Below are 21311 nucleotides of genomic sequence, written 5' to 3'. Positions count from 1 at the left end.
ATCGCCTGGAAAGTGCTTGTCAGTCCGCATGTGGATCCGCATGTATTCTGCAGGAAAAACGCATGTACAATCTGCATGCGTTTTTTCTGCCAGGGAGATGCAGAAATTTTCTGCTTCATTTCTGCATCGTGGGCACATAGCCTAAGGCCTCGTTCCCATTTGCATATAAAAACGCCAAGTGCAATGTGAGAAAAAATCAATGATTGAGTGTTCATTTGCAAGTTTTTCCTCAGCTAGAATCAGGCTGAGGAAAAAAATCGCAATATGTTGCGATTTCACTCCGAAATAGGATGTGTGTGAGAAAAAAAAATCGCATGCCATACGGACCATCAGTGCGGCATCCGATCTTTACAGATACATTACAATTCTGTAGTATAGGAAACAGTAAATGGTCCTGTAAAAGATTAATAGCTGCTGAGTAAAAAAAAATGATTGTATACGGATGACAAGTGAGAAAAAATCCTCCCACTCTCCTGGATGAGAATGGGATCATTTTTTTATATCCAAGTGGGAGCGAGGCCTAAGGCTGGAGTCACACTAGCATATAAAAAAATTGGTCCGATGTTGATCCAGAAAAGTAGGACGAGTGTCATGTGAGTACAATGCGACTTTTCTCAACTAGCATCTGTATGACATCTATATGACATGCGTATGCAATCCGTATGCAATGCGTTTTTAACATCTTTTACATACTGTCATTCTCTATGTAATTTCAAGCTAGTTTTCTAACTAATAAAGCAATATTATATACAAATATAGATAGATAGAAATATGTCAGTGAGATATATAATCAGTGCTTTGCGTGTGTACTTTTCTCTACTTGCTTTTAGTAAATAAATAAATGGAAAAAAAATGACGTGGGCCCATTTATTTTTAATAACCAGCTAAGGTTAAGCAGACAGCTGTGAGCTGGTCTTATTAGTCTGGGAAGGGGCCAATAAACATGGAGCTTTCCAGCCTATTCATTTGAGCTCACAGCTCTCCGCTTAGCCTTTACTAGTTATTAAAAAGGGAGGACCCTAAAAAAATGACATGGGGTTCCCCCATTTTTAATAACCAGCAAAGTCTAGGCAGACAGCTGCAAGCTGATATTAATAGGCTGGGAAGGTCCATGGGTATTTGCCCTTTTCCCAGACTATTAAGACCAACTCACAGTTGTCTGCTTCCCCTTAGCTGGTTATTAAAAAATTTTCTCATTTATTTATTAGCTAAATACATGTACAGTAAACTACACACGCAAAGCACCCATTAAAAATCTCTCTGACATATTTCTATCTATTCTATTCTGACACTTCGGGCTGTGAATTTACTGTACTTGGCTGATTGGGTTTCCTTTGAGATGTGTGAGTAAAAATTGGACTGCACACATGATCCGCGTGCTGTGCAACTTTTTTCTCACACCCATTGACTTGCATTGGCAAGTATAATACGATTCTTGCAGACAATTGCAGCATGCTGCGATATTTTTCTCAGTCCAATCCGAACTGAGAAAAAACTCGCAGATGAGCACTGACTCATTTACTAGCATTGGTGAGAGTGCAATGTTTTCTCACATTGCACTCGTTCGATTTATATACAGTTCATCATAACTTGTAATGTTTGAAATAACCTTTAAGTAATGTCTGACTTTAATAAAATACAGAAATACAAAACAGAAATATCACAAGTTATGAAAAAACTTCACTTGCTTTGTATTGACAAAATTTTGGGTCCTTATTCAAATTAAATGCAGGGAACCCAATTTATTATCGCATATGTGCCTTTTTAAATTTTTTTTTTACACGTTTTTGTTTTTTTGGGGCCTTTTTTTTTTATTTGCACCAAATTCATTTTTCAACTTTTCAAAAAGTCAGTTTATCGCAAATGTACTCCAGTCCTATCTTGAAGTGATTGTATTTTCGCCAGGAATTTTTATGTCATTTTATTTTGCAAAATGTGTGACTTCTTGCTCTTAATAAGTTGTAAATTTAGTTAAACACATAAAAAAGAACATTTTTGACTCTGTGCAAAATTAATGACCACGTGCATCATTTTAATAAATTTGGGCGCCAAAAAACAAAACAAATGTCAGCGAATACCACAAGACAAAAAAAGAAAAGTAACTTAAAAAAGACGTAAATGATGAACCGGGCTCAACATTTCTTTAATATAAAGTACATCTTCAACTACCTAATGATGAAAAGACAAATTACTTTTAGTAATGGATACGCTTCAAATTTATATTGTTTTTTCAAAGGGACCTTTACCACAACCAGGCGATTTGATTGAATTTTCCTGCATTGCATTTGAACATTGGGGAGTATGTGTCGGAGACGGGAAATTTGTTCATTTAGGTAAGATAACATTGTGTTTAAGTGTTTATAGCCATCATATAGAAGTAAAATATACCAACTACATTCCACTGTGATCAGAGGCGTAAATGAAGCTTATGGGTCCCAATGCAAAATCTCCAAAGGGGCCCCCAATTATATCAAGTGTTTAATAGCATTGGTGTTTAATAGTGATGGGCGAACCCGAATGGTAAAGTTTGGGGTTCATACTGTTCCATACCAGACACTTCTTCTGTAAGTTCGTGTTACTGTTCGTATTTAGAAGCCCGAACAAAACTTGTTGAAAGGCGCAGCCAATCAACTAGCTCTTCCTGTATGGGCACTTCCGGCCCCATCACAGCCATGTCAAGTATTGGCATGGCTGTGATTGGCTGGTGCACTGTGTAAGAAAAATATAAAAAAAATAATAAAAAAAGATGTGGGGTCCCTCTATTTTTGATAACAATCGCAGGTAAAGCCAATAGCTGTGGGCTGCAGCCATCACCTGTGAGCTTTATTTTGGCTGGTTATCAAAAATAGAGGGGTCCCCATATCTTTTTTTAATTATTTAAGTAATTTAAAAAAACATTGTGCTGTCCCCCCATTTTTGATAACCAGCCAAGCTAAAGCAGACTGCTGGGGGCTGTAATTCTTGAACTGGGAAGGCCCATGGATATTTGGACCTCCCCAGCCTAAAAATATCAGCCTGCAGCCACCCCACAAAAGACGCTTCCATTAGATGCACCAATTCTGGCGCTTTGCCTGGCTCTTCCCGCTTGGCCTGGTGGGGAGGGGATTTGTCTGGAAGTGTTTTGTTTTGTTCAATTAAAGAACATTTATCTCTGTGTGTCATTATTAATTTTCACTACGGAATTAGTAATGGGGGAGTCTGATAGACGCTTCTCCATTACTAACCCCTGAGCTTGATGTCAGCTGACATTACAAAGCTGAAATCAACTCCAAAATGTTACCTCGCTTGCCAACGCACCAGGCCAAGCTGGAAGAGCTGGGCAAAGGGCCAGAATTGGCGCATCTAATGGATGAGCCTTTTCTGGGGCAGCTGTGGGATGCTATTTTTAGGCTGGGGAGGGCCAAATAAACATGGGCCTTCCCAGCCTGAGAATACCAGCCCACAGATGTCTGCTTTAGCTTGGCTGGTTAGCAAAAATGTAAAACTTTGGACACCCATGGTCAAAATTACTGTTATTGTCAACAGTTAAGCAAGTTGAAGATGAAATGATCTCTAAAAGGCCGATGAAAAAGTTTGGGTACCCTGCATAGTTAGCACCTAGTAGCACCCCCTTTTGAAAGTATCACAGCCTATGATTAGTGTTGTGACTTTAGGATCATTATTCATTTGTAGAAGCCATCCTCTTTTCAACTTCAGCTTTTTTTTTTACAGATGGTGTTATGTTTATGTGACGCTCGCAGCCCACCCTGGGAGATGGGGGTAATCAGAGCCGGGTCCGATGTTTGGGAGTTTGCAGTCGTGGCCTGGACCTATTCTGTGCCCAGGGCCGTCACATAAAAGATTTAATGGGCTTTCACGGTTTGGTGTTAATCGAGTGGATTAAATAACTACGCCACTTGTGGTGCCTGGTTATCCTCCACCAGTGCTGCGTTCAGTCCTCTGAGGCGGGATGTAGTGGCAGCAGAAGATGGTACTACTCCCCACAGGCGGAGCAGGGCCTCAGGGCAGACGGATGAGTGGGGTAGTAGTGGGTGGTACGGTGTGGTGTCACGCTGAAATAAGGGACCGGAGGCAATGGATGCAGTCTTCCAAGCTTTACTCACGCTGTTAGGTGTCAGCTGCAAGGCTTCTCCTTGCTCTTCACGGTGCGCTGCGGCCAACAGGAAGGGGTTCAGCACACTCCAGGTAGTTCAGGTGCATCAATCAGGACCCCCTGCACCAGAGTGTTCCTAGACTTTCCCACTAGGTCCTCTCCTGTCCGTATGTGGTGCGTGTACTAAGGCCGGGTCTCCCTCTGGACTATGCACAGATCAAGGGTACGGGTGGCGACTGCGCTCCGTCCGTTACCCGGTGGGATCCACTGAGCCTCCGGGCTTCTCCGACTAAGACTTAAAGTGACAGAGTCAGATATCGGGGCCGGTACCCCTTTTGCAGCAGGAATCCCTCTGACTAGGCCAGAATAGTGAGGACAGGTGGCGTATACCGCTCCGTCTGCATCCCCCTGGGATCCTTTTGCCTGTGGAACTTGTCTCCTCTGCTCCCCTCCAGGCCTTCTTAGGTCAGGACCTTGACCGGGTAGAGACAGCCGTTAACTCTAACCCACTCCTCGACTGAAAGCCAGAATACTGGGACCGTGTCCCCATCAGCTGCAGGTTCACACAGAAAGCCACGTTCAGTGATGAAGATCACAATCAAAGACCATAAGCCCAAGATGGCCGTTTGTTAAATATGAATTTTGTGGTGTAACCTAAAGTGCGTCCTCCACCCTCACCCACTACATGGTTCCCCTCATCTCCTCTTATCCCGGCTGGGGCAGCACTATGGTGACTATAAGCCCCCCTCAGGTGGGAGAGGTGTAGTGTTGAATGGATGGCTGAGTCCTGAGAGGTGCTCCTTCCTTAACTCGGAGAGGAGATACCACACCTCCGCCTGAGGTGCAGTACCCCTGTGGCGACTGAACCCTCAGGGGCGCCACATTTACATCAAGAATTTGTTGAAATTTCTTTGAATCCATTCTTCTCTCTACCCATGAAATCTTCCCCGTGCCATTGGCTGCAACACAACCCCAAAGCATGATTGATCCACCATCATGCTTAATGGTTTTCGAGATGTTCTGTTCCAGAAATTCTGTGCCCTTGTATTTTCACACATGAACAAGCCATAACCCTAACAGACTAATCTGAAACCTTGGTCAAAGTTATCTGAGCACACAAATCTCCAAGGGTGTCCAAACTTTTGCATTGGCCCATTTTCATTTTTGTAATTTTTAAAATGAAAAACAAAATAACAATATATTTTTTTGCAGAAAATACAAAGCAAATGTGAAATCTATAACTTTAGGCCTTTTAGACATCATTTCATCTTCAACTTGCTTAATTGTTCACAATAACAGTAATTTTTCACCATGATACATTATATCATGCTAACCAGCAAAGGTCAGAGATGATCCAACCCATTATGTGCCTTTAGTTCTGCCTCTGATCATAACTTGTGTTTTGCATATATTGCTTCCTCAGGGAGCGTGGTTATAGTTTTTCCTAAAGCATCTTAAATATTGTGCCAGTCCGATCACATGATTGGCACCGAGCCAACTATAGTGCCGATAGTATCATGTGAATTCTTGGCCCCTTCAACCCGCTCACCTTTCCCGTTAGTCAAACTGGACTGTGCATTTCCAGGGCAAGGACAGAAGAGCGAGACAGAGCAAAGACACACCAACTGCCAGGATACGCTAAAGTGAAGATTATTAGGGCAGGTGCAGACAAACGCATATTCTGTCATCCGAGACAATCAAGTCGATTATACAAATGACACTCTGATCAAACTCGATCAGCATTTGATCAGAGTGTGATATTAGTGTGCTCTGATTCTGTTGGATAAGGAGAAAATGCAGAAAAAAAAATTCCTCCATCTTCTCCATTCTGTGAAGCCGCGGAAATTGGACTGCACTTAGATATCATCCGAGTGCAGTCTAATTTTTTTTCCACACACTCATGGACTTACATGGCCAGTTTTGTTCAACTCTGCCAAAATGAATGGAGATGGGGCCGGATGGGGCGGAATGGAGGCTTGATGCCATAGCCAGTTCATGGCGAGCTGTGAAGTTCCTTAGCCAAGTCCTGTTACTCCAGTCCTCAAAAGGAATAGGATTTGTGGCGAGACGCATGAAGGCACGTGCCACTTGTCAGAGGCATCTGAGTCATTAATAGGAGTGTGAATCAAGATCATCTGACTTAAACATGCCCCTTCATGAAGACTCGCGTTGTTCACGCTGGTCCTGATGAATCGGGGCCGAAGAGTGTGAAATCACTTACAAGACACTGTATTAATTTATTTCTTTGTCATGTGTAATGGATTTAGGATTATATGTCAGAGTTAGAATTTAATTGTTTTGGTAAATGCATTATAATATGTGGATGCTTGTGGTTTTTACTCAGTTCCAGATGGTTTGGACACTTTTCCCACAGCAATTGGAGTCGTAGCTGTTGTGAAAGAAGAGTATTTTAAAGCTTCTCTTCATAGTATACTTTTTTCCTATAAAGTCAATAACAAATATGACAAGAGAGCAGTCCCCTACCCACCAGGAAAAATTGTAAATGCAGCACGAAGGGAAGTGGGGAAGAAGAGGAGCTATGATCTTCTCAAAGCTAACTGTGAACATTTTGTCACTGAACTACGATATGGCATCCCCTTCTGTGACCAGGTAATTTATTAGTAGTTTACTTCAATATAATGACGTAGGGCCCATTTTACCAGTGAGTTTTTTTGTCCTCTTGTATTCGTTGACATTTTTTTTTTAATCAAAATTTCTTTAAAGAGGAACATATGGTTCATGAATTTTCCGCAAAATCCAAAATGGCCATTATTTTTGTCTTTAACTTTTATGCGAAATTTTAGTGCAAAAAGTCACACGTACCCCTAAAATGATACAAAATTTGGGTGCAAAATCAAGACAGGGTGAGATTGGATTACAGGTGTGCACAAATTTTGATGAATCAGCCAAAAACATATGGAAACACCAAACCGTTCCAACAATGATGAACATGAAAAAAAACAGGCAACGACATATAAAATAGACAATGCACAAATTAAAAATAGAATAAGGCAAAAATGAAAAAATAGGCAAAAAACACCAAAAACTGGGCAAAACAATACAAATACAATATTGAATAAAGCAAGCCCTAAAGCTAGGTTGCCAAATGTAAATTCATAGACATTCCCCAAAGTATAAGTGTTTTTTTAGTTCTACTCTTCATAGTGTTCGGCAGAAAAATACACTGACAGTGAGTTTTCTTTTTTTGTCATTTTGCATTGCACATGCAGCAATACTTTACATGCACAGTTCAAATGAAGCATTGCAAATGCTGAACTACAAATTATGTAGTGCAGGACGTATTGTGGCACATCTACTGTATGTACAGTTAGTGTGCTTGGATGGGAGAGTCCTGTAAAAGTACGATTTTGGAGCATGTTGCTGAAGGCTGATGTGGCACCCCAGGGGTCTGGTTGCCACAGTGGTAGAAATACCATGTCTGAGAGCGAGCATGGGTTTTCCTGGTCAGGAGCACTTTTGCATGCAACGCCTCCTGCCCCAGTCCAGGGAGGGGAGGAACTTGCCCTTTATAAACTGGATCTGGGGCGGGGTTAGGGAGAAGTTCCAGAGACAGGGACAGAGCAGCAAGGAGCTCTGTAGGACACAGGAGCTGAAGGCCAGGGACTGGAGCTAGCAGAGCTCGTCCTGGCCCTAGACGCAGAGAACCGGACACCGGAGTCCGAGGCTTTGAGGATATCCACATCCAGCAGCAGAAACCACCTGGCAGGGGATTTCAGGTCCTCTGGCCATAGAAAGCCCGGAGGCTCAGTCACACGCAAGGGACCAGCACCGCCATCGAGGAGTGGAAGGTACCAAAGGCCCCAAGTCACCAGCCATACGGGTGAGCACCACACGGTACACTCAGGGACATGGGCTACTACACAACTACAGCAGGGTAGCCAGGAAGAGTGCAGTAAGACGGGAAGGCCTACACCTCCACCTGGCCAGGGGAACTCTTGTTCGCTCACAGACTGACCAGGCCTCTAATGTTAGCCAGTACTCCCGGCAGGGTCTTCTTCATTACCAACAGTAAAGACCCTGAACTGCACTGCACGGACTCTGAGTCATTTCTGCTGCGCCCATGCACCATTACCCCCATCATCTGCACTCACTGCCCTGAGGCTATACTCCTCCCGTGGGGAGTTATACTACCTTCTGCTGCGCACACAACATCAACCTCAGCGGTCTGCCCCGCAGCGGCGGTTCACAGTGACCACAATCCACGGGTGGCGTAGTCGGACACTTAAATATTACAAAACCAAATAAACAGATCCGCCACTGGTTTGACCACCCTGAGCCACGGGACCGGGTCGCAGCCACGGAGACTACAACCCCTAGCATTACACAGAGACCCAGCTCCGGGTATTCCCCCACACACGGCCCAGGGGGCGCGTCAACTTTGGCGTACTCGGCAGGATTTTGTGCCCGAAACCACCGGGTACTGCGTGCCTGAAGAAAGACTGTGATACTTACCGTGGTGAAGTTTCCCCCCATCCGCAGACGTTTTCCCGCCATCCGCAGCCATTTTCCCGCCATTGGGCGCCATTTTTGGGACGCCGCGTGGGAAGAAGAGGGGCGTGGACGCCAAAAGCGTGCGAGAGCTGAAGCCCCACCTTACGTACTGACGCTGTGCAAGGTCCTGGAAGGAGCCCAGCGGACGTCGACGTCACCAGCGCGCGACGCAAGGTCCATGACTCCGACAATCGCCTGTGGAGCCGCGGCCTACGGAGAAGAAGCAACGGAAGGTGGGCCACGGTTAACTAGGGGGGAGGAAGACACCAGGAATGAAGGGAGCTCCCACCACCAGCGCGACTGCTGCCGCAGTGACGCCATTCACGATGCCGTATATCCCCGGAGCGGCATGGTTACCCCAGTACTCAGGGGAGTCGCATACCCTGAGCGACTTTAGAGAAAGACTGAATAGCCTATTCAAAGTATACCCCCTGTCCGAGGAACAAAAAGTGAGCATCCTGATAGGCCAGTTAATCGGAGCAGCCCAAAGAGAAGTAAAGTCCTGGTCAGCCAGGGAAAAGGGGACTGTAAAGGAAATACTGGCCCGCCTAAAGGACACTTTTGATACCCGCACCTCAGCAGAGATCAAACTAAAATTTTATGGATGCAAACAGCGGGCACAAGACAGTATACGGGACTATGCTTTGAATTTGCAGGAGGCCCTGAGAGCCATTAAGCAAGCAGACCCTGACAGCGTGCAGAATGAGGATAAGCTGTTGACTGAACAGTTCATTGAGGGTCTACTGTCCAGCGCCCACCGAACCCAGTTGCGTGTAATGGCCTTGCAGAACCCTGATTTAGATTTTGCGCAGTTTAAAGACAGGGCCATCCGGGTGCTCCGAGAATCGGCACCAGGTGGCGCTGTAACCCACAGGCGCCCTGCTATCACCTATCACCGGGAGGCGGCGCCCTTGTCTGCAGAACCTGTGGGAGCTGATGCACAGGCTTTTGACAAAGCCCCGGCTGCAGACCTGCACCATCAGGTCCAAGAGCTGACCAAAAGCGTCGCCGCGCTAACCAGAACTGTGCAGTCTTTACAGGTGTCCCCTTCAGGAAAGATCCAGCTGGCTTCCAGTCCGGAGGACGTCCCTTGGCGCCGACAGAGGAGGATCCCATCGTCCAGAGGAAGGCCCAGCGACCGCTGCGATCAGTACGGACAACCCATCTGCCGCCGCTGCAACCAACCAGGACATATGGCAAGGTACTGTCATTTAAACGGGCCCAACCTGGGGCAGAGGGCCGACCCCCAGGCATTAGACCATCAGGCCCATCGAGCTGGCGTGATAAGTACATAGGGGGACGACCGGTCTTGCCTGTGGTGCTGGATGGCATTCCTATGAGTGCACTACTGGACACCGGGTCACAGGTAACCACCATCCCCTATGTGCTTTTTAAGCGGTACTGGAATGACTCAGATATTACCCGCTACCCAGATAACGATTTGAGCATCATCGCAAGCAATGGTCAGCCCGTGCCGCAGGTGGGATTCAAGGAGGTGACCATAAAAATTGGTAAAGTTGAACTGCCAGCGCAAGGACTGATTATTGCGGACATTGACCGTCGTGAAAGCCACCTTAAGATAACCTTGGGTACTAATGTTATTGAAAATTGTCTTGCAGAGATAATTGTGATATTACAGCAGGTTGCGATGAGCGCCAGCTCCAGCCAGCAGCGTGTCCTACAAAAAGAGATCAGAGCCCTGATGAAAAGGCAACAGGTAGAACTGTCTGGTGGTGAGATTGGTAGTGTAAGGATGAGTGACCCATTCCCTCTCGCCATGCCCCCAAAAAGTGAGATGATGATCTGGTGCCGGACTGCAATCGAATTAAGAGGAAGGGACTACCAAGCCATGGTAGAACCCGTCTACTCAGACAGTAGGCCCACCATATTGACAGCGCGGGGGGTGGTCGATGTAAGCCATGGGAGGGTACCCGTCCGCATCCTAAACATTGGGGAAAGAGAAGTATACTTGCCCCGGTATGTCACTCTAGCCAAATTGTTCACCGTTAACCAAAACTCTGTAAAGGCCGTGGAACCCTTGCCTCTATCTCAACCAGAGGAGGGTAACGGCTCCAAGAAACAAATGGAGGACTGGTGTCAGAAGCTGCATGTGGGCACCGACTCCACTCCCTCACACCAAAAACAAGGAGTCTACCGGGTGGTGCTGGAGTACGAAAGAGTCTTTAGCAAACACCCGCTAGACTTTGGGAAAGTAAAGGGGGTAGAACACCACATCCCCACAGGAGACGATCCACCCATAAAGGAAAGATACCGACCTGTACCCCCTGCACACTATCAGAATGCCAAGGGAATGTTGCGAGAAATTAAGGAGGCTGGGGTAATCAGAGACAGCTGTAGCCCCTGGGCAGCTCCACTAGTTCTTGTGAAAAAGAAAGATGGCACCATGAGAATGTGTGTAGATTACAGAAAGGTCAACCGTATCACACACAAGGATGCGTACCTGTTACCTAGGATAGAGGAATCTTTAGCTGCATTAAAGTCTGGTAACTTCTTCTCCACTTTGGATCTTACTAGCGGGTACTGGCAGGTTCCTGTAGCAGAGGCAGACAAGGAGAAGACCCGCTTCACCACCCCGATGGGTCTCAGCGAATTCAACTGTATGCCGTTCAGGCTCTGCAACGTACCAGGAACCTTCCAGCGGTTGATGGAGTGCTGCCTGGGGCACAGGAATTTTGAGACGGTCCTGCTATACCTGGAAGATGTCATCGTGTATTCCAAAACATATGAGGACCATCTGAAACACCTGCCAGAGGTGTTTGAGGCCCTTGCAGGCTACGTCCTAAAGGTGAAACCCTCCAAGTGTCATCTACTGAAACCAAAGGTACAGTACTTGGGACACGTGGTGAGTGCTGACGGAGTAGCTCCAGACCCTGATAAGATCACAGTGATTAAGGACTGGCCAAGACCCTCCAGCATAAAGGAAGTGCGGCAGTTCCTCGGGTTGGTAGGCTACTACCGAAGATTCATCTCTGAGTTCACCAAAATGGCAGCCCCTATGCAAGACCTCCTGTTGGGTCAGTCAAAGACCAAGAATCAGAAGCTGCCCTTCAGGTGGGACAAGCTGGAAGAGGAGTCTTTCCGCCAGCTGAAGATGGCCCTCACGGGGGATGAGATCCTGGCTTACCCTGATTACGACCAGCCTTTCATCCTCCACACAGACGCCAGTAACGTGGGACTGGGAGCCGTACTATCCCAGATCCAGCAGGGCAGAGAGCAGGTAATTGCTTACGCCAGCCGAAAACTACGGCCCACAGAGAGAAACCCTGAGAATTATAGCTCCTTCAAGCTAGAGTTCCTGGCAGGGATGTGGGCAGTGACGGAACGTTTCAAACATTACCTTGCCTCTGCCAAGTTCACTGTGTACACGGACAACAACCCGTTGACACACCTGGACACTGCAAGACTTGGTGTCCTGGAGCAAAGATGGATGGCCCGGCTGTCCAACTATGAATTTACCATCAAATACCGGGCGGGACGCACAAATGGCAACGCAGACGCCCTGTCCAGGATGCCGAACTTGCCGGACGGAGGGGAAGATCCAGAAGAACTGGAAGAGATTGAACTCCCTGCGTTCCACCGTCATGGGATTACCCAGTGTTCCCACTGTGTAAGGGACAAGCACTCTGCCACGTTCAATCCCTTGCCGCACTAAGAGATGCTGACACAGGCTGACTCCCGACCTTGACCCGGACGCTCCGGAAGAGACCAAACAGCTGTGGAAGGAGAAGAGTAAACTGTTTCTCTACAAGGGGAAGCTGTGCCGGAGAATTGTCAACTCCTGGACACATGAGCTGACCTGGCAGGTAGTGGTCCCGAGACGAGACGCGGCTATGGTCCTGGAGGCATACCACGACGGAGCAGGGCACTTTGGATGGAAGAAGTTGGAGTTCCTGATGCGTGAACAGTTCTTCTGGGTAGGCATAAGAGGGGCCATTGAGAGATGGTGCAGAGACTGCGGCCCGTGCAACCTGACAAGAAAGGACCGTGCCAGCCAGAAGACTCCCCTGCAGCCCATCATCACCAAGCAGCCACTAGAACTGGTAGCCCTGGACCATGTGAAGCTGGCTCCAAGTAGGTCCAGGTACGTCTACGCCCTCACCATCGTAGACCACTACTCCCGGTTCCTGGTGGTGGTCCCTGTCAAGGACTTAACAGCACAGACAGCAGCTATAGCCTTCCAGCAGCACTTCTGCCGTCCACACGGGTATCCGGAGCAAGTGTTGACTGACCAAGGTCCAGCTTTCAAAGCGGAGGTCTTCCAGGAGTTCTGCAACCTGTATGGCTGCAAGAAGATAAGGACAACACCCTATCACCCCCAAGCCAACGGATTGTGCGAGAAGAGGAACCAGGTGGTGATAGACTTGCTGAAAACGTTGCCCCTGGAAGAACGCAGTCTGTGGCCTGAAAAACTGCCTGATCTGGTGGACTTGTATAACCACATCCCAGTAAATTCCACCAACTGCACCCCGGCTTACCTAATGAGAGCAAGACCTAGTAAGCTGCCTATTGACCTGGATATGGGAGTCCTGACACCCGAGGACACCTCGCCAGAGGCAGACTTGGATACAGAACGGCAGCAGCAGTACCGGAAAGTGCAGGAGAGTGTTGAGAGAAGTCTGTCTCAAGCAAGAGAAAGGCAAGAGAGGACTTACAACCAGCATGCTCCCGCTGTTCCCCTGGCACCTGGAGAGCAGGTCAACTCTTGAAGAGGAAGAGGCGGCTCCATAAGTTGGATGACCAGTGGGAGAAAGACCCGTACACAGTACTGCCCTCAATTCATGAAAATCCGAAAGTATGCATTATCAGTAAGGATGGAGGAGAGACCACAGCCACTGTCTCCAGAGACCACCTGAAGAAGTGTCCCGTGCAGCTGCAAAGCACTGATGAAGACCAAGATAGCCCTCAATCCGCAGAGGAAAGGGAAGAAATGGTCAGTACAGTACTCTGAGAATTTCCCCGGTCCTGGACACAAATTAACAACGCTATTGTGGTACCTGTCCTTATCTTTCTCCAGCCAGCCCCTCAAGGGCCTACAGAAGAGCTAGTAGTGTTGGGAGAGCAACCGGCCCCCGGAGGCAGAAGATTCCATATCAGCCGCCCAGGAGAACCAACCCTCTGCTAGTAGTGAGCCTGCCGTGCCCGTGGTAAGCCAAAGAGTACGCAGAAAGCTGCCCAACCTACCCGTAACATCTCCAAAAACCTGTAGTGCAGACACTAGTGAGCCCACTACACAAGGGGTGGAAATGGGGGACCCAGAAAGAACACCACCAGATAATGTGTTACGTAAGTCCACTAGGAGCACTAGAGGTCAGAAGCCCGCTCGCTGGAGAATCTAGGAGAATCTAAATGCAATGTCTATATACCTGTATATTGCAACTGTCGAAATGTTTAATGTTTGTTGCCTGCATACTAATTGTGTTTTTCTAGTGCCCGACAGGGTTTATGGACTGACAGGTTATGGACAATGAATAACCGGAACTTTGCCTGTAAATAGTTGCACCTGTAAAGTGCCCCTTTGTGCCAGACCACAGAATAAAAACCCATGGAGGTGGCTGAAGACGTGGTCCAATGCCGGATCATCGATGCCCTGTAGCCACCCCAGGGCCTTCATGGAGGGTTTGGGACGGGTCCCTCAAAATACATCTTGGGTGACATGGACACCTGGTTACGGAAGCGCCGTGACCTATAAAGACTGAACTCCTTGTACATATGTTGATGTGTTATTGCTTATACCTTGTTATGTCTGTTTTCATAAAATGTGTTTAGTCCCAGAGTACTAAAATTTACTAGGGGAGAATGTGGCACCCCAGGGGTCTTGTTGCCACAGTGGTAGAAATACCATGTCTGATAGCGAGCATGGGTTTTCTTGGTCAGGAGCACTTTTGCATGCAACGCCTCCTGCCCCAGTCCAGGGAGGGGAGGAACCTGCCCTTTATAAACTGGATCTGGGGCGGGGTTAGGGAGAAGTTCCAGAGACGGGGACAGAGTAGCAAGGAGCTTTGTAGGACACAGGAGCTGAAGGCCAGGGACTGGAGCTAGCAGAGCTCGTCCTGGCCGAAGACGCAGAGATCCGGACACCGGAGTCCGAGGCTGTGAGGATATCCACATCCAGCAGCAGAAACCACCTGGCAGGGGATTTCAGGTCCTCTGGCCATATAAAGCCCGGAGGCTCAGTCACACGCAAGGGACCGGCACCGCCATCGAGGAGCGGAAAGTACCAAAGGCCCCAAGTCACCAGCCATACGGGTGAGCACCACACGGTACACTCAGGGACGTGGGCTACTACACGACTACAGCAGGGTAGCCAGGAAGAGTGCAGTCAGACGGGAAGGCCTACACCTCCACCTGGCCAGGGGAACTCTTGTTCGCTCACAGACTGACCAGGCCTCTAATGTTAGCCAGTACTCCCGGCAGGGTCTTCTTCATTACCAACAGTAAAGACCCTGAACTGCACTGCACGGACTCTGAGTCATTTCTGCTGCGCCCATGCACCATTACCCCCATTATCTGCACTCACTGCCCTGAGGCTATACTCCTCCCGTGAGGAGTTATACTACCCTCTGCTGCGCACACAACATCAGCCTCAGCGGTCTGCCCTGCAGCGGCGGTTCACAGTGACCGCAATCCACGGGTGGCGTAGTCGGACACTTAAACATTACAAAACCAAATAAACAGATCCGCCACTGGTTTGACCACCCTGAGCCACGGGACCGGGTCGCCGCCATGAAGACTACAACCCCTAGCATTACACAGAGACCCGGCTCCGGGTATTCCCCCACACACGGCCCAGGGGGCGCGTCACTGAAGCTTTCAGAAAATCCTGATCCCTAGATGCAGTGTGTATAATCTAAGTGGTCAGGTAATATAGTGATCACCAGTGACATTATACACAGGAGCTCTGTATATAGTGTACAGGTAATACAGTGATCATTAGTGACATTATACACAGGAGCTCTGTATATAGTGTCAGTGTATAGGTAATACAGTGATCATCAGTGACATTATACACAGGAGCCCTGTACATAGTATATAGTGTATAGTGTCAGTGTACATGTAATACACTGACTCACCAGAGACGTCTGTAGGTGAAGTTCTTCATCTTCGCTTTTCTCCTTCATCCAGCTCAGACTGCCATCACTTCTTCCAGCCAGCACTTGTCTCTGCGTATAATAACACACAGTTATGTAGAGCACATTCCCCAACTTCTACATTACACAGCTGAATACTGATGTGCACCCACTATTAATATATAATTAGTCATTATGCAACCCACCATTCCAAATATAAATTGTAATTCACCACGGTGCCCCCATTAACTGTAAATAGCCACTTTCCACACCTAATATATAAATTAATTAGCACCTGTACTCTTTCCCCCAATTTATTACCAGTCACACTCCAGCATCCGCAACGCCCCCACTCTGTACCTCCTGCTCCACCAATTCATTATATTTAAAAGCATTCTCTGCCCCAATTCATTATGTCATGTCCTTGCTCTCCCCACCACACCCTCTATTCATCATTATTTACTCTCCCCCTCCCCCCATTGGCTCTCTCCACCCCCCACTCACAATTCATCATCTGCTCTCCCCACTCCCATCTCCCAATTCATCATGTGCTCTCCCCACTCCCATCTCCCAATTCACCATTTGCTCTCCCCACCCCCAATTCACCATGAGCTCTTACCACCCACCACTCCCAATCCATCACAAACTCATCCTCCCCCACTCCCAATTCCCCATGTGTAGCTCATCCTCCCCAATTCCCCATGTGCAGCTCATCCCCCCTCTCCCAATTCCCCATGTGCAGCTCATCCTCCCCAATTCCCAATTCACCATGTGCAGCTCATCCCCCCCACTCCCAATTCCCCATGTGCAGCTCATCCTCCCCCCCACTCCCAATTCCCCATGTGCAGCTCATCCTCCCCCACTCCCAATACCCCATGTGCAGCTCATCCTCCCCCCTACTCCCAATTCCCCATGTGCAGCTCATCCTCCCTCCACTCCCAATTCCCCATGTGAAGCTTATCCTCCCCCACTCCCAATTCCCCGTGTGCAGCTCACCCCCCCTTCCAATTCCCTGTGTGCAGCTCATCCCCCCCCCACTCCCAGTTCCCCATGTGCAGCTCACCCCCCCACTCCCAATTCCCCATGTGCAGCTCACCCCCCCCCCACTCCCATTTAATTAATTCTATTTAAAAAAAAAAATTGTCATACTTACCCCTCATACGATCCCTGCAGCATCCTGGCGCTCCTGCTGCGACGATGAGATGCCCGCCGCCAGCGGGTTCTCCTGACTTCTGGTCAGGTGACGGCGCATACGCGCTGCCACCTGACCAGACGTCAGGAGAAGTATGAAGGAGCTGCTGCAGCTGCGCAGCTCTGATAAGGAACCCAGCACTAAGCGCTCGCCACTTTATTACAGCATTGTGCCCCGTGAGCAGAAGCACAAGTGGTTTTATGGTTTCATTCTACTGCCAATCTGACAGTAAACGTTAGAGAGGACCTATCATTTGTCATAAATATGTAACACCCCTCTTTAGGCAAGGTGTCTGGTAGATCTCACCTCACTATGGCACAGCACCTGCTCGAAATCTTTCTGGGAGCTTTATAGAATGCATAAAGATTTTCGTATTTTGCCAGGAGTTGACTCGGGAAACCCCTGTCTAAGCTCCATGAGCCCCAAACACTCTAAAATACCTAAATAACAAATTTAGCTGGTACTCACCCTCTTCGGATCCAGCTCTGTTTTCCTCTTGCTGCTCGGGTTTTGGTGTTTTGATTGCAGTGGTTGCACATCAACAACACACATCACTGCTGTAGCCAATCACTGAGCTCGGTGGCTCATATTGTCTACCTCGGAAAATTATTGTTCTTTTTTTCTTGGAAGCCTGCAGCAGCCTTCTTCAAATTTCTGAGACCCAAAGTAATCTATTCTTTGTGTTTTCTACTATTATTTATAATTATGATGTAAAAGTGCATTATGCTCACTAAGAACATGTGATATAACATAACAATGTATAAACATGTTTGTTTTTTGTACCCTGTAGGTGGATAAAGAGAAAATTGCAGAAACAGTTGGAGACCGGTTTCGTGGAACGATAGCTGGGGCGGGTGACCTTGTTGGCAGACTTTTCAATTGGTGAAATGCCTGAACGTCAGAGAGACTCAACTTCAGAACATTACAAACCTTCTAATTCAATGTCCCGTGTCAAAACATGGCAGAAACAATTGTTGTTCTAGAAAGAAAAAACAAAATAAAAGAACTCCAATATATTTGTTTTTACTGACATAATTGTAAAATTTTAATTACCCACGGAAGAAATGGTCAGAATCAGAGGCGTAGCTAGGGGTACAGCTCAGGGGGGGGCAAAACATCTGAGTAGGCCCCTAACAAGGTAACCGTGGGTACAACTACGGTGGTGAACCCTGATTGTGGGTAAAGAGGAAACTCAGCAAATGACCGCGCTGTTACTGAAAATAAATCTCTAAATAAAGACCAACACTAATATTACCACCATATGGTGACCATATAGTGGTAGTTGCCAGACCTGCAGACCATACAAGTAATTACAGTACAGGTATATATAGTAACTTACAGCTGATGTTCTTTCTGATGGAGTCGTTCATTTTCTCATCTTTTCCATCTGGCCCAGACCGACATGACAACTTCTTCCAGTCAGGAGTCGTCTGCAGAAATTACAACGAAAACACATTTGTCTTCTCACATTTCAAGCCCTGTCCCCATCTATCCCCAACCTGCACAAACTCCTCATCCTGCTGATACCCCAATACTGAGCTGCTGCTGCTGCTGTATGTAACCCTATTACTTCACCTGCTGTGTAGTACAATAATATAACTCCTCTCACTGCTCCGGATAATAATGCCCAACACTGTGCCCTTTACAAAGAAATGATGCCTCCTTTGTGCCCTCTACATGGTAAAATTGCTCCTTTGAAAAGATTAATGCACTGTACAAATACCTTAGAAAAGTGTCCACATTTTGCACCTCTAATGGTTACAATACTCTGAGTGCCCCTATAACAATAATGCTTCTTAAGTACCCACTTAACATTTAACAATGTCCACTGGGTCCTCATATATACAGTATAGTGGAGCCATAGCTCTCGTATAAAGAGTATGATGTCCCCACAGCTCTCCTATATACAGTATGATGGGCCCATGGTTCCCCTATACACAATATAATACTCCACAGCTTCCTTATACACAGTATGGTGGACCCACAGCTCCTATAAACAGACAACCACTATCAGTACATGAATGCAGCACCAGAGCCACTATTGGTAAATGAATGCAGTGCCAGAACCACCATCAGTAGATGAATACAGCACTAGAACCACACGTTTACTCTTCTGCATACTGCCCACAAGGCACTGTGCCTTCACATTAACTATCCTCATATACAATAACAGTCCCTATAGCCCTTGGCTCTATAAGGCGCTTAGGTTTCCCACTTCGGCAGCAGGGTGACGGCCGCAGTAGGGAACCAGTGGCAGAAAGGTGACCGCTGCAGCCGGGTGATGACCTCGGATTAGTTATGGATTGGTACATTTGTACATGATCAGAACCACTGTCAGATCCACTGTCAGTTCGTGAATCCAACTTCTTTATACTGTGCCCCCACTTCTCCATATTTTCCTCAAAGCTCTCACCTCTACATACTATCCCCTCACGCTTCTATCTTTACATGCTGTGCCACTTCTCCATATTGTCATATTGTCCCCCACGCTCTCATCTGTCTATACTGTCCCCCCACGTGTCCATCTCTAGATAATGTGCCTCCATATCTCCATATTGTCCCCAAAGCTCTCACCTCTCCATACTGTCCTGCCATGCGCCCATCTTTACATACTGTTCCCCCACTTCTCCATACTGTGCCCTCACTTCTCCATATTGTCCCCCACGCTCCCATCTCTACATACTGTTCCCTTTTTTTCCACACAAATGTGGCGCCCCTGGGGGTTAAGTCGCCACAGGGGTACTGGACCTCAGAACGAGGTGTGGTATCTCCTCTCCCAGGTAAGGATGGAGTACCACACAGGACCCCAACCACACACTCAACACTACACCACTCCAGTTCTGAAGGGGGCCTAAAGCACCATAGTGCTGCCCCGTACCTGAATGAAGGAGTTGGGGGGGAACCAAAGATAGGGGGAACCAAGTAGTGAGTGAGGGTGGAGGAAGCATTTACCTAAGCACTTTATTAGAATCATATATAACTGGAGGCCATATTATTAACAAGGTCTTTGGTCATGGGTCTTTTGGACGGCAAGTCAGCACAAGGCTGCGGCCGGCTGAGGGTCCTCAGTTCCCGGTCTCAGGCCTCGAGACGGGGGGCCGGGGCAGAGTATAACCGGCTTTGTCCCCGGTCAGAGTTCAACCCAGAAGGCCCAGGAGGGGAGCAGAGGAGATAGGCTCCACAGGCGAAAGGATCTTAGGGGGTGCGGACGGAGCGGTATCGCCACCTGCATACCTTATTCTGGCCCAGCCAGAGAGACCCTGCTGCAAGAGGGGGTACCGGTCCCCGATTATCTGACTTTGCACTTTATGTCTCTGTCGGAAAAGTCCGGAGGCTTATGTGGATCCCAGGGGGATACGGACGGAGCGGAGTCGCCACCTGTATGCCCTAATCTGATTTTATCCAGAGGGACCCGGCCCTACACCACGTTCTCACCACAAGTCACCAAAAAGGGCACCCAGTCGGTCCGGGAGCTACACGCTACCCTTAAAGGACATCGCAGTACCCGTACGGGACTCAGTGGGGGACACAAGGCGAGAGAAGTAGGACAAGAGAGGAACACACTAGAGCGGGGGTCCTGTCAAGTGCTCCTGAACTACCTGGAGTGTGCTGAATCCCACCCTGGCGGCGGCCGCAGCTCGCCGTGTGACAGCAGAGAGAAGCTCTGAGCTGAGTAATCACCACAGTGAGTAAAGACTTGGATGACTTCAACTACTGCCTCTGTCTGTTCTTTCCTCCGCGGCTGTGCACCCGCCAACGCTCTACTCTGCACACCCCCTCTCTCTCCCTACGCTGCCCTGAGGCCCCGCTCCACCTGTGGGGAGCCGCACCAACTAAGCTGCCTGAACACCGGCCTCAGAGGACTGCCGCAGCGCTGGTGATCCTCACCAGAATCTACAGGTGGCGTCACGAACATTTCCCTATCCCATACAACCATGCCTTTTAAGAGTGACCCCAGGGTACGGGCCCAGGAGCTGACCACCGCGACATCCCCATTCCCCAAGGTCAGGCAACAACAAGGCCCGGACGCCGAGTCGTCCCCCATCCCCAATCCTCGCACATTCCCACTTTTCCATATGGTCCCCACTAGCTCCAAATTCTCAATCCTGTTCCCCCATTTCTCCACATTGTCCCCTACACTCCCAACTCTCCATACTGTCCCCCCACTTCTTCATATTGTTCACCCACCTTCCACTCCTGGTCCCATTTTCCCATATGGTCCCCCTACCTTTCCATAATGTCCCCCACTTCTCCAAATGGTCCCCAATGCTCGCTCCTCTCCATACTGTCCCAACAGTTTGCATCTGGTGCACCCATCCCCACGCTGCTCCCTCTCACAATATTCAACACTTCCCCATATGCTGGCAAGACGTGTTCTTTGCCACTCTGTGGCTCAGTGATCTGACAGCAGCAAAGTGATGAGGTC

At 48.1% G+C, this 21311-nt stretch overlaps 1 protein-coding gene across 2 annotated transcripts in view; it reads left to right on the top strand.

Moving 5' to 3' along the window:
• Positions 1 to 17901, top strand: part of LOC141174577 (phospholipase A and acyltransferase 3-like) — a 30194-nt gene extending 12293 nt beyond the window's left edge. For both annotated transcript variants that reach the window (XM_073659515.1, XM_073659514.1), the window contains 3 exons: positions 2237 to 2333; positions 6438 to 6703; positions 17676 to 17901. In XM_073659515.1, coding sequence (XP_073515616.1) covers positions 2237 to 2333; positions 6438 to 6703; positions 17676 to 17771 — 459 coding nt within the window. In that variant the 3' untranslated portion in view covers positions 17772 to 17901. The remainder of the gene's footprint in view (positions 1 to 2236; positions 2334 to 6437; positions 6704 to 17675) is intronic.
• The last annotated feature ends 3410 nt before the right edge of the window (positions 17902 to 21311 follow it).

The sequence above is a fragment of the Phyllobates terribilis genome, unplaced genomic scaffold (genome assembly GCF_046119375.1).
Source record: "Phyllobates terribilis strain yellow unplaced genomic scaffold, ASM4611937v1 Scaffold_13__5_contigs__length_258822181, whole genome shotgun sequence".
In the NCBI taxonomy this organism is placed as follows: domain Eukaryota; kingdom Metazoa; phylum Chordata; class Amphibia; order Anura; family Dendrobatidae; genus Phyllobates; species Phyllobates terribilis.
The sequence above is the reverse complement of the archived record's forward strand: the minus strand, read 5'-3'. Positions and strand labels throughout refer to the sequence as shown.